This window comes from Falco biarmicus, chromosome 3 (genome assembly GCF_023638135.1).
Source record: "Falco biarmicus isolate bFalBia1 chromosome 3, bFalBia1.pri, whole genome shotgun sequence".
Lineage (NCBI taxonomy): Eukaryota > Metazoa > Chordata > Aves > Falconiformes > Falconidae > Falco > Falco biarmicus.
The window spans coordinates 77,192,269-77,205,448 of NC_079290.1; the positions used below are offsets into that span (position 1 = coordinate 77,192,269).

General features: G+C 37.1%; 1 protein-coding gene across 3 annotated transcripts in view; it reads left to right on the forward strand.

Annotated features, from left to right (window-relative positions):
• GALNT1 (polypeptide N-acetylgalactosaminyltransferase 1) overlaps positions 1–12,077 on the forward strand; it is a 93,040-nt gene extending 80,963 nt beyond the window's left edge. For all 3 annotated transcript variants that reach the window (XM_056333154.1, XM_056333157.1, XM_056333155.1), the window contains 4 exons: positions 5,567–5,706; positions 6,821–6,919; positions 7,696–7,830; positions 10,394–12,077. In XM_056333154.1, coding sequence (XP_056189129.1) covers positions 5,567–5,706; positions 6,821–6,919; positions 7,696–7,830; positions 10,394–10,540 — 521 coding nt within the window. In that variant the 3' untranslated portion in view covers positions 10,541–12,077. The remainder of the gene's footprint in view (positions 1–5,566; positions 5,707–6,820; positions 6,920–7,695; positions 7,831–10,393) is intronic.
• Positions 12,078–13,180: the final 1,103 nt, after the last annotated feature.

Genomic DNA, 13,180 nt, shown 5'->3' on the forward strand with positions numbered 1-13,180 from the left:
TCCTCTTAAGAGCATCTACACCTTCCAACTGGCACACAATCTCATTTCTATACGTGTGTCCATATTGACACTGCACTGAAGTTTAATAGAATTTCTAAGCATTTCAAGAATAGGATCATGTAGTACCTGAAGAAGTTGTTGCTCTGAAACTGATTTGTTGCCTGGGGCTGTGAAAAGAGTGGTTAGTACTGTGGGTCATTCTTAGGTATGATGTAATACCTGTTGTTCATAGAATGAGCACATAAATGTACTCAGTGCCACTCATGCCTCTCACCCCGCCCCCCAAATCCACGTAAGTTGTGAGAGCCGGTAGGTGTTAACTAGAAAGGATTGCTGTCTTGGGAAGTTCACAAGCACTTTGCTGTTGTTATTCTGATATATCTCCAATCTTACCTGAGTGTTGCAGACCCTGATCTTACCCGTTGACAGCAAGTAACATCAGTGTGAATTTCAGTAATTCTTTCTGGCCAATAGTTGTCTTAGAAACTCAGTGAATCTCTGCTGCATCGGCTCATTTAGCCATACTCTGCTTTTCCAGGTATCCTTCTAACATAAACATTTTAATGTTTAGTTCATACAGAATGATGGTGTAGTGGCCCTCTGGCAGAGTACAGCATGCAGCTTGTGAAACTCTTCGCTAGTACAAGTACAATGTGTACTTTCAATATTACTGTGACACTGTCTTGAGTTCTTGCAAGGACTGAGGTGAGAATTTTTAAGCTGATGCTGGTTTGCAAGCCTGGGTGCAGATGAGCAAGGAAAACAAGCAATCCGCTGTGCACCCAGGTTTTTTCTTATTAGTTGACATGGAAGAGAAAATTGGATTTTGGGGGAGGTAATATACTGACAGGCATCATTGAGCCTAGCTAACAAGAAATTTGTTTCCTCCTTTATATCCTTTCTATTCTGCTCCCCTAAGATACTGAATCACAGAGGGATTGGTCCAGGAAAGCAAACCTAGGATTTTCAGGTAGCTTTCCCACTTCATGTAATTTGTGTTATGCGGGGGGAAAAAAAAGGCTTACTGCTTGAATGATAGAGACTCAAGAGACTGTACTATTAATGTAATGTAGTTAAATGGAAAGCTGCCCTCTTGAAAAATAAGCCTGTAATCCTTTTTTCTGTAATAAGTACAGCCTAGTAGAAATTGTTACTTGTCTGTTTTAAGGTTTAATGCATTTTAGAAGCCACCTCTCTCCTTAGGAGTGGTTAGGTTGGGTAGGGCAGTTGAGTAGTTGGGCAGGGAAGTATTGCAGCAGCTGCTCCTCAACTAAAATCAAACCTATCTTATTGCACACAACAGCTATTTTCCATGGCAGTAATGGCACTGGCTATAGTCTTTTCTCATTAGCTGACTGTTTTCCTCACAGTCATGCTTTACGGCAAGGTGTTGTTTCCCAGACCGTTTCCTCTTAGGCTTTCAGAAAATGGGTCCAGCACATGCAGATGAATAATCTGATTCCTGGCTCCAGTGATTCTGTTCTGTGGACACTGCCACTTCTTTATTCCTAATGGTGGCCGTTCATCACTTTCTCCAGCCTAAAATACTAGGACTAGATTGTCCAAGGTGAGGCTTCACAAGATGGCGATGGCAGTCTGACAGCTTGCTGTGAGGAGAGTGCCTTGCTTTCCATGGCAGGTGATAGGGCTTCACCTCCCCTCACTTGTTGACTGTTGTCTGTGTCCACTGATTGGACTTGCCAAACCTGTTAGGGTTATTTGTCCTGTGGGTTGGCTCTCCACTGGTTAAGTTCACCCCTGTGGCAGCACAGGAGGTGCAGCAGGAATCTGAAGGTGAGCAAGGGAAAGCTGCCCCTTTCCACAGCAGAAGCTGAAAGCATTAGGCTGGCTTACCACAGCTACCTCACCCTGCCCTTCTCTCCTAACTACTAATTAATGATAAAGTGACAGCTGCAAAATTTGGTATCCTCAGTTTAAAAGTGAAGCATGAATACCTTCAGACTGCATGGTTTCCCTGTTCTGCATGTGAGTCTGGGTTCCAGCTCCTACATGTACCCCCACTCCTTGTCCGGCATGCATTCTTGTCATTGAGCAGCCTCTCCCATCCCAGCTGGCGAGCTGAAGGCATCTTAGAAAGCCACTTCAGTGAGCTCGGGTAGAACCTCATCTAGCTGGTATAGAAATTAGTTTTATTGTTGAGCAAAAGTTTGCCCTTGAAGGTATCTTCTGTTGCACTGGGGCTAAGTGGAAAGGCAGAAAGCCTGAAAAGACAGCATTGCAGAATTACCTGAGCAAGAGCCATCTAGGCAGACATTAGATGTGTTATTCTGAAAACTGCATCAGTAGGCCTAGTTTCTAATTGTTGCATGCACTTGTCTTGAGGCAAGCATGGTAAGTCAAGGTTCCATAGGTAGACTGGAAATGGATAACTTTTTTATTTGTGTGGTTTTGTTTTCAGCTAGTATTCCCTGTTAGCATTAATTGGGAATGCAAATAATGGAACTGTTCAAATTGGTTTAAAATTATTATTGCTTATCGAGTTTCATAATAGTAAAAACAAGTTCTATGATTTTTAACAGAAGACTAGTTTTAGATGAAATAGTTTTCATACTTGTCATGCTTTTGAAAATGATTGAACAATTGATAGTCTTGATCAAAATATGCTGCTTTTTCTTTCAAAGCAATTTAGCATAAATATATTGCCACATGTTGAACTTTGCAAGCAATTTTTTAGTTGTTTTGAAGTTCTGAGGCTGGCAGAACTGTTGCAGCACAACCGATAGGAAGCTCAAATATAAGGTGACAAAGAAAATTAATCTGAAGGAGTACTTTACTGATAGACATCATTATATGTATGTGTTTCTAAAGGTGTAAGGAAAGACCATTATATATTACTAATCAGAGTAGTCTGGTACTGCATACCAAACTTCTTCAAGAATAGTGGTAGCACAAGCTGTTGCTGAGATGAGTCTTTATTTGTGCAAAAGAACTGGTGGTGGTGTAACTTTTTTTGTGTGGTAGTTTTTGCCTTATCAATATTTAATTTTTAGTACATCTTTAAATATATGTGTGAAAAAAAAGCATGTGATTGTGGACATAGCTGTGGAGTCTGGCATAATTCTTTCCTGGGGGGAAGTTTTGATCTAATTCTTGTTTTGTGCTTTGTTTTTTGTTTTGTTTTTTTAGCTGAGCCATTAAAAACAAGTACAAAAACACTGGAAGATATATGTCACTTTCATGTGTATATAAACTTTACTGGTCTGTGGAGGAAATAACAATTTACACATGTACTTAATTTTTATATGTTTTATACTTTGCAGTTTTCCTAGTTGCTTCCTTTTTTTCTTTTCCTTCCCAAAAGAACTGTAACCCGTAAGTGACCGCCACTGCACTGTATAGGAACACTCAAGCTAGTTTTGAGTAATACAGATAAAGTACCAGAAATCTAGGAAATGGAGTAATTCAGCCTCTTTAAAGGATACCCCTAAGGCAACTATACCTGTTCTGCTATTCGGTCCATCTGCTAACCTGCTGCTAACTGCAGTTATGTGGCAATATATAGTTTGGTGCAAACCTAACTTAAGAGAGGATTTCTAAAAAAATCTTTCAGACTAAAAATGGTTAAATGTAATATAATACATACCTTTTACTGCATTGTAACAGAGAGAAAATCAGCTGCCACTTTTCTTTCTACTTGTTGGCATTTTAAAATACTTTAAGAAACAGCATGCACATATGCTATTAAGTCACTTTGCATTTAATTGTTTATGGTTGTGACTTTAATTCTTACTGCCATCCAGTGATGTGACAAAGCCTTAACAGTGTTGTTTTCTTAAGGTGGTCGATTTAGCAGACTGATGAAATAGTTTTGAGTGCTGTAAGGTTGTTGTAAGGATGGCATGATAACTGTTTCATCCATCAGCAGCTTTTTTATCACTGAAAAACGAAGAACTCCATACTTAGCTGTGGTTGGTACAACCTTTCTCTTCTTGCTTCATCATCTTTTGAATGAGTGCTCCTTTTGGTGTAGAGCAAATACTTGCTTTGGTGAAGATAGAACAGTGGTTTTTTTGGAGGTTTTCTTTGTCTTGTGGTTTTTGGTTTTGGAATTTCTTTTGTGACTGGAAAGCCCAAACTGAAGTTTTTTGGTATTCTATTCCAAGAGATTTTTAAATTTCATTCACACTATTCAAAATATTAAAAAAACAAGCTCTCCTTTGCTTTCATTCCCTTTCCAGTGTAGTTCTCAAACATCTTTGTAAAAAGCCTTTTAGGTTTGTATTTTAAAAAAAAAAAAAAAGCCTGTGTAACATTTTTTATTTCTGGAATACTGAAATTACTAATGTTTTTATTGATGTTTACAAAGATTTAGCTGAAACGGCAGTTATCTGTCTTAATTGAGTAGACATACACCATCTTCTGGTTGGTCGATGTAATAACACAGTATGCTAACAATGTCTCGAACTCAATTTCAAAAGTTCAACAATTTCAGAGGTAATTCACAGTCCTCTAAGTGGAGGGATTTCTGAAAAATGTATGCAGCTGGAGGTCTATAGTGTGGCGGCCAGTTGAGCCATATTTGTGGTCTGTGAGGGGAATTTAAATTGCTAGGAATTGTTTTTGTTCTTTTTTGGTTTAGGTTTTCGTTTTATTTGTTGTTTTTTGGGTTTTTTTGTAGTATATTACTTTTGGCCTGTGTGTTATGGAGTGTAGTGTGGAAAATACAAAAAACCCATGATGCCTGAAAACTAGAAATTATTCTACCCTTAATTAATCAGTATTACTGGAATATTAATGACTAGCGCTTAATGCTGGTCAGGCAAAAATATCTACTGATCATGCACACCTTCCTTAACCTGTCTGCAGATGGGACTTGCACAAATTAATCTTTGGAAGGAATTACAATAACCACAAAGCAGTAGGAAGGTACAGAAAGAATGAGCACTTTGATAAATGAGAAGCAAAGGAGAAGAAAGGCAAGCAAAATACCACAAAAAATGATAACAGTCTAATGGTGAATGTACTTCCTGCAAATGCTGCAGTTATATTGAACAAATACTGAATTATTAAAGGATTAGTTCCCTGTATGAAGGCTGCTTTCTGACTGTTTCTTTGTGCAGTTAGATAGATGGTGAAGGTCCAGCAGGTGGTACCTGGCTTACAGAATTAAATTAAAATGGAATTCTCCTTGCTCCAGAGGAGACTACCATGTTATACACCCCGATTGCCATTGGGGATGGAATGGCGTTAGTGACTGTAATGGTTTTAACCTTGCTCCTTTGATAACTTAGTAAGCAACTGCATTCAGATTGTTCCACAAACCACAGGTAATAAATCGACGTGTAGCACGGATGTAGTGATTCCATCTTTTCTATAATTATCTGGAAAAAGAAGTCACAGGTAGTGACTGACATGTTCTTTCTGAGAATATAAACAGTGTAATGCTATATTAAAAAAAAACCAAAACATTTTGTTGTGTAGAGATGATTTTCTAAAGAGAAAGTCTTTCATGCAAGCAGTGTATTATACTGATCATTTTTGTATCAAGTGGATGTACATAACTTTTATTAGCAGTCATTGAACAAAACTTTCTTTGTTGCTACAGGAGTTACTAAAGTTGATTATGGGGACATATCGTCACGACTTGGACTAAGACGCAAGCTCCAGTGCAAGCCTTTCTCCTGGTACCTGGAGAACGTTTATCCTGATTCCCAAATTCCACGCCATTACTTTTCTCTAGGAGAGGTGAGATTTTATTCTACATATCTTAATGTGCAACTTACGTTGGGTAGGTAAGTTGTGTTCTGAACTGAGTAGTGCAAACAAGTTATCTCCAGCAAAGTCCAAGTATCTTGCACCTGTGTTCCTTGTGAAATGATACATCTGGCTTCTCAGTGAGGCAGAAAACTGAACTTCGGTATACAGTACTGTAACTGGAATGTTCTCCCTTTTTTGCTACAATACTAAATGTTACATAGAAAGGCTTTAGAAATATTCCTTCAGAAACTTATAGTTATGAATAACTTTCTATATAACATTCTCTAAGTAGAGTATGAGCAGAATTTTGCTTAAAGATCTAGACCAGGTCAAGCAAGGGCTTGGCCCAACAATAGCTCTGAACTTTACCGCCAGAACCCTCGTCCGTGACCAGCAAACTCCAGTGATCCCTAAACCTTGCTAGACATTTCTCTTATTTTTTCTTTAAAGTTTCTTAGGTGACTGTAAAGGTAGTACAGATGATGCTTTCCTAAATGAGCATGCACCTACTCTCCCCTACAAGCCACGCTGAGGCAAATATTGAGCACATTGTAGGGTGATTTTGTACCGTTTGTTTTTAAAAGAAGCGCTTTTAACAAAATGGAGCAGGCATTCATGCTGCTGCATGACTATCAAGAGACTTGCTACCCCTGCCTGCTTACTATATAGTAATACAGGGATTAAGGCTGTAACTTAAGAAGTGAGGAAATTGAAACCAGTCACCCATGATTTCAAAGGGAATTAAACCCACCATGCCTAGGAGAGTGCTTTAAAACTTCTGAAGGTTTTGGGCTGGAGACTCAACTGTGTCCATTTTGTTATAGCTGAGCCTTTAAGCAAAGAGAGTCCCCAGGATGGAAGGATCCCTGAAAGAAAGTAAAGAAACAAACGTGGCTCTGTAACCTGGTAGCTTGAGAATTTGCTTGGGAGTTTGAGTCTCAGACAGTGGTTTCTCATTGTAGTACAGTTGCTGCTATATTTTACATTTCATTCCCATAATCTCTGGTGTATGGCAGAGAAAACTGGTGCCAGTGTGGTTTGATATGGACCTAGTTCTCTTCTAAAAAATAACCTTTGGTGAGGTGCTCTTTTTCACTCCTAGATAAGAAATGTGGAGACAAATCAATGTCTGGATAACATGGCAAGGAAAGAAAATGAGAAGGTTGGAATTTTTAACTGCCATGGAATGGGTGGCAATCAGGTGATTATTTTGTTTTATTTTCTTAATATATTGAATTATTTGGAACACTACTTCTCCTCACTGGGACAATTCTTCAGTTCTTTCAGTAGTTATCTTTAAAATATACCAAAGTGGTAAAGTTTAGGAAACCCTTGCTGAAAAAGATGCCTGTAAGAGGAAATGCATAAGAAGATTTCTTGAGTGGTTTGTCATTTGTAGATTTTTGAGGCCTTATTGTAATAGGTTTTAGATCAACTTTCAAGTCAAAAAAGAAATGAGGAGAGAAAGGAGACCTGCTGCAAGCAAGACTTTTCACCTCCTGTAGGTTCTCTGGGACTGTCTTCTGGTTAGATGTCCTTATTGGCATTATTACTTTAAAAATAAAACCCAAACATGCCTGTACCTGAAACGCTGTTTATAATGTACATTTTTCTGGGGGTCAGTTCTGGAATTTATTTTACATCTTGGTTTTTGTTCTATTTTGTCAATAATTCTTGATGTTGGGGTTTTTTTCAGTATACAGGGATTACCTGTGTTGGGGATTCTCCTGTTTCTGTACAGGAAGCAGTCTAGAATTAAAAAAAATGTCAGTTTTGACTGAAGAGCTTGTTCGTATAGTGTTTATATTTATTCCCTAAAAAACCCCACCATAATCTTTCTATACACGCTGAATGGAAAAGAATAAAACCCTGAAAGTTTTAGTGGATATCAATGAAGTAATGCACAAATGTTCCCCCTGCCCCAGGAAGTTTTAGTTGAACTTTTTTTCCAGTTCCTCTCATTCTTTTTCTGTCTAGGTTTTCTCATATACTGCCAACAAGGAAATTCGAACAGATGATTTGTGTTTAGATGTATCCAAACTTAATGGCCCAGTAACGATGCTCAAGTGCCACCATCTAAAAGGAAATCAGCTTTGGGAATATGATCCAGTGGTAAGTCTTCTAATGACTTGTGACAACTTGCGTTTTACATGAACCTACAGAGCAACATATTCCAGTGTGAAACCACTACTGGACAGTCAAAACAGGAAACAAGGTCAGGGTTATGTTCCCTCTGTTATTAATTCATTGTGTAATCACTAAATAGACATTAAATCAATCTGTATCGATTTAATTACCTGGTGAATTTTGGGGGAGCTTTTAGAAGAATATATTTAATGTGCTTTTTAGGTCCTCTGGAGAAAGATTAGTCTGCTAGTGTAGTGTTGTGTTACAGTGAGATTAACAATGGAAAAGTATTCCAGGTATCTTCTGGACCAGTAAAAGTTAATGCTAACAAACTTGTGACAAATTCGTCACCTGGTATCTTATCTTGCACAAGGTTAAAAGGAAATACTTCTCTAATTAAAAAATCAGCATCCCAAAATTATAAGGAAGATTTTACATTTCTAATCATGATATGTTTAAGGTTGAGATGCTTAAAGCAGCTTTATTTTAATTTTACCTTTAATTTATTCTTTTTCTTGTACATCATGTTCAAATTTATTTGAAGTTCACATGTTGAACTGCCAGATCTAGAAATCATTGATTGTTGATCCATTCATCACTAATTTGATTTGCAAGCTCTAAAAACTCCCTTGTGATATAGTGCTGTCAAGAACTCTGACTTAAATCATGGCTAGTTAGTAAGGAATAGTTCTAAAACTTCTTAATTTAAAATCACTTATTGCAAAAGACAATTGTGAGACAATTTGTGGAAGGAGAATCTTGCCAGTATAATCATGACAACTGTTTTATAAAGAGAACATGTGGATATTTAGCTACTAAAAAGTAATTTCACAGATTAAAAAAAAAAAAAAAAAAGAGAGCGAGAGAAAGAAAAGAAATAAGGGTGGGTTGGGCATACCTAACAAGGTATTTCTAACTAAATAGACTTGCTGTAGATTTTAGTAGCTGAGGTGTTAATGAAACCTACAGCCTTTAAGACTAAAAGGAAATATGTATGAAAGATGATTTTTTCATTAGGATGGTAGTTAATGTGGAAGATGGTGGATCTTTACTTGAATTTCTGCACGTTGCTAGCAGCTGCTGGTAGGAGACTGAAGCAAGCTGTTGAAGGCTTTCAGGATTAAATGTTAATTTAAATGATTAAATTTGAATCTTGGGAACCATTCATTCTTGTTTTTAATGTAGTTAGTTCACATGACTTAAGTAAATAAGATGAGTAATATTACTACATGGCAGCGATTCACCAAAGTACTTTTTATTTTGTTTCTACTTTATCATTTGGGAAGAACATTGCACTTAGGTGTCTGAAGATGCAGTAGTCTGTCTTGCAATGATTGACACAGACAGTAAAACAGTAAAGACAGTAAAACTTCCCCTGTGTCAATCTTGAGCCATAGATTTGGCTGTATTTGTATTTTCTCTTCATTCTGCCAGTGGAAAATCTAGGTATAACCTTCAGAACTTTACTGAAAGCTGGCTAATAAAACACAAAAACAATTTAGGGAGTACTTAGCAAGAACTCCTGCCTGCTTAGCTGGATGATTTTCCTGTAGGTTTTATTTTTCTTTTGCCTCTGTTCAGGAGACATGTAAGAAGCCCCTTTCCCTTGGTGTCTACCAGATAGAAAGAGAAAGGAGGGGGAAGCAAAACCTAAACCTGTGTGTTAGTTATTTGTTTGCTTATGTCTGTTCCAACTGTCTCATTCGTTCTTCATGTGCTGTATGAGCGGAGGAAATGTGCTCAGGTTTTTGGTTGGGGGTTATTTTACCCTTCATTGCTTGTGCACACAAGGCCTGCTTGTTCTGCCACTTTTCTGTCAGTCCAGTAGCGCTGCTGAGTGAGAGAAGAAATACTGATAGTAATGCCTGTCAGTACCATAGAGAAGTTGATGCACTGATGAGTACCCACAGCACAGTGGCAGGAAATGCAACTTTTGAAGATCTGTTGTCCATGAGGATAGTGCGGAGGTAGACAGAGTGGTGTATGGAAGATTGCATAAGTAAGATTAGTAGGTATTGCAAAAGATACATATGTATGTGAACTTGTACACATCTTTTTTTTTTTTTTAAAGAACATATTTTTTAAAAAAGAACATAGTACTAAAAGAACACAATGTAAGGTCAGTGTTGTGTCCCCAGCTGAGGATAAAAGTGTACTTTCAAATACATATTTCACGTGTTCATTCTGATCAAAGCTTCTCTTATAACTAATAATTGAAGTTGTATATCTTACCAAACTTTAATTTCTAACTCCTCAAATATCCCTAGGTATATAGTCCTATTTAAAGAATGGTGGATATTGCTTGATAAAGAACGTGATTTAAAAGTTCAGACTGTTCTGTTTTTCACAAAGCATTGTTTTTAATATCTACCACATCAAATAGCGTGTTTCAGTGTTCTTTAGGATTGGGACATGGAGTCAGTAACCAAGGGGTCTTGTCTAGTTCCTACATACCTGTGGAAGAATTTTAATGGCCACTAGAAACTTTTTGGTGAACTTATGCCTGGTGAATTTTGTAAAACTAATTTCTTTTTGTTTTGTCTTCAAGAAATTAACCCTGTTGCACGTGAACAGTAACCAGTGCCTGGACAAAGCCACCGAAGAGGACAGCCAAGTACCCAGCATCAGAGACTGCAATGGCAGCCGCTCCCAGCAGTGGCTGCTTCGCAATGTCACCCTTCCAGAAATATTCTGAGAGGTTCTAAAAAAAAAAAGCAAAAAATTGACTGGGCTACCTCGGCTGATACTTGGGCTACACTGTTAAGTAGCAACAGAATCTTCTGCTCTGCAGAATCCACAGTTCATCAGCTGTTAGAACTCCTGCAGCTTCTCAGTAGCTGTGAACCAGCCTTCCTGTATAAGGATGTGAAACTACCACACATACTAGTGAAACTGCGCCCACTGATGTTTACAAGATCGAAAAAATTTCTTTCAGCAAGTCATTTTGAGAACGTTTGGACAGTGGAAACATAATCAATGAAATAATCTCTCTGAAGAGCTGCATATCGTTGTAGTTTGCTTGCACATCAGTAAACTCTGCTGAAAGTGCTGTTGTAATGAAGAAAGTTCCAAGATTTTTTTTCCCTGGTTTAGCAGTGGTAACCAGACTACTAAATATAGATTCACAAATAAATGAGAGAGCTGGAAACCAGATTCAGTAACATGAAATAAGAATTCTGTGATTTAAAAACAAAAAGTAAACAGGGTTTAATGGAAACTAAATCAGAACTATGAAAAGTACGATTTGTTATAGTGAAGTATCAAATTTATATGTAGATTTTATACCTCAGTGGGGGAAAATAACCAAGTCAAAAGACAATTGTTTCTCTTTTTCAATTGTGAGATAGTCCATAAATACTCTTTTTTTTTTTTTTTTTTTTTCTGGTGAGTCTAAAATTCTTTTGGGTGCAAAAAAAGCGAGCATAAGAATAAACATAGCTCTTGAATGTCAGGTCAACTTTTTTCATTTTTTTATTTTAATTTCTTGGCTGTTGGAATTGTATCTTTTTATTACTGTCTGAAAACTGGAGGTTAACATGCTGTCTAACTGTTTTGTTTTATTTTTTTTTTTGTGTCCAAAGCTTCTGTTTCAGTTTCTACTTGGGTCAGTCAGCTTATGGTCTTTCATGGCCAAACAAAAGGTTTAAGTACACTTTGAAATTATTAAGTTAACTTGACAGGATACACTTAGCGCCCAAGACCTATACTACTGTACTACAGTTTTGTTTTCATAGCAATAAATCTTTTGTTTCTTGTTTGATTTCAGTCATCAGAAAGCCAGCAGAAAAGATACATGATTTGGCTAGCAGGAGACTGGCAAAACTGAAGGTTTTCTGGAATCTTTTTTCACTTCATATTCAGATGTGCTTCATTGTCAAGTGCATATTTAGATTAGACTCTGAATTGTAATGTTGATCTGCTGCTTTTTTCTAATAAAACCTAAAGAAAAATAGCAAAATTGGCATGGTTTTTAAAGTCAACATAGCCAAAAGCAATATGACTATGTCAGTACATTGGTCTGCATTTTTTAACTGAATTGCTTTGTTTTGTTACAAAAAAAAAATCTGTGTGGGCTAATCTTGAAAATGAGCCACTGAATGCTCAGAGTATACATTGAATTTTCTTTTGGAAAGAAAAATGAGATTTGCTTAATGGAGAGGATATTTTTATGATAAATGTCATTGTTTGGCCAACTGTCCTGTAAAGCAAATTAAACCTAGACTCATGCAAAAGTTGTGTGGAATTATATTTGGATGTTATGGCTATTTTAGATTTGCTATTCCAAGTTGCTTTAGTCAGTGTTATGTCCATTATTTCTGCAGCAGTACACAAGAGTTTTCATACACTAAGCAGGGGAGAAGTTAACAAATTGCAGTATTATGTTGCTGCTTTAAAAATACATAGGACGAGATGGTGGGATTAATATCAGATAAAGCATCTAAATATCTATCTTTCATTGACCCCTCTGTGGATAGCCCTGCAAATCTTATAAAGTTGAAGTGATTTATGAAAGAAATGGTATGGTACATTTATCAGAAAGATATTGAAGCGTGCCAAGATGACTTTAAAAAAAAGTCTTAGTGGTGATGTAAGAAGATTTATACCTTTTGTTACAGGCCATGATGAAGATGGGATGGGCAACCATGTCATCATTTGTAATTGATGCATATTCTTGCTCCTTAGATACTCTGTGGTCCCTGCTGCTTTTATACTGTTTCTGAAGTTTTTGTCTGATACTGCTTATTAGCCACCAAAGCACTGTTTTCATTTTTCTGCTGTGTATTGGCCAGTGATGGCTCGGGTCATGTTTTGGGTTTTATTTTAGCTGATCTTAGCAAGCTAGCACTTTTCGGTGTGTGTGTGGGGGTGATGGTATGTAAAAATGAGGGTATTAGTTCAGAAACAATTTCTGAAACTCAAAATACATCCCTTTAAAAACATCGCCAGCAAAGAGGCTCTAAATCAAAGGTGGGTAACCTTTTGTAGAATGAGAACAAGGAGTGTCAGAAGTGCAGCATAAAAGTCCTGTAAGTTTTGAAAATTTCTTAGTGTTTCAGTTTTCATAAGTATATGGCACATCACTGAACACACAAAAATGAATCATTTTCACTTTATATTTGTAACTCTTAGGATTAATGCTGTGTTACTCTGTTAACAAAACTGAAGTGCTGTGGCTTGTAATATCACTAAACCTGTAGCCAGACCTCAGTGTTACTATGATTTTACCCTTGTTGATTCAACAACTCATTTTACATGTTGGTCACATAGAACTGCAGTAAAAATCATCGCACAACTGAAAATGCATGTCTTGAGTTGTCAGCTTGTTGTGGTTTAA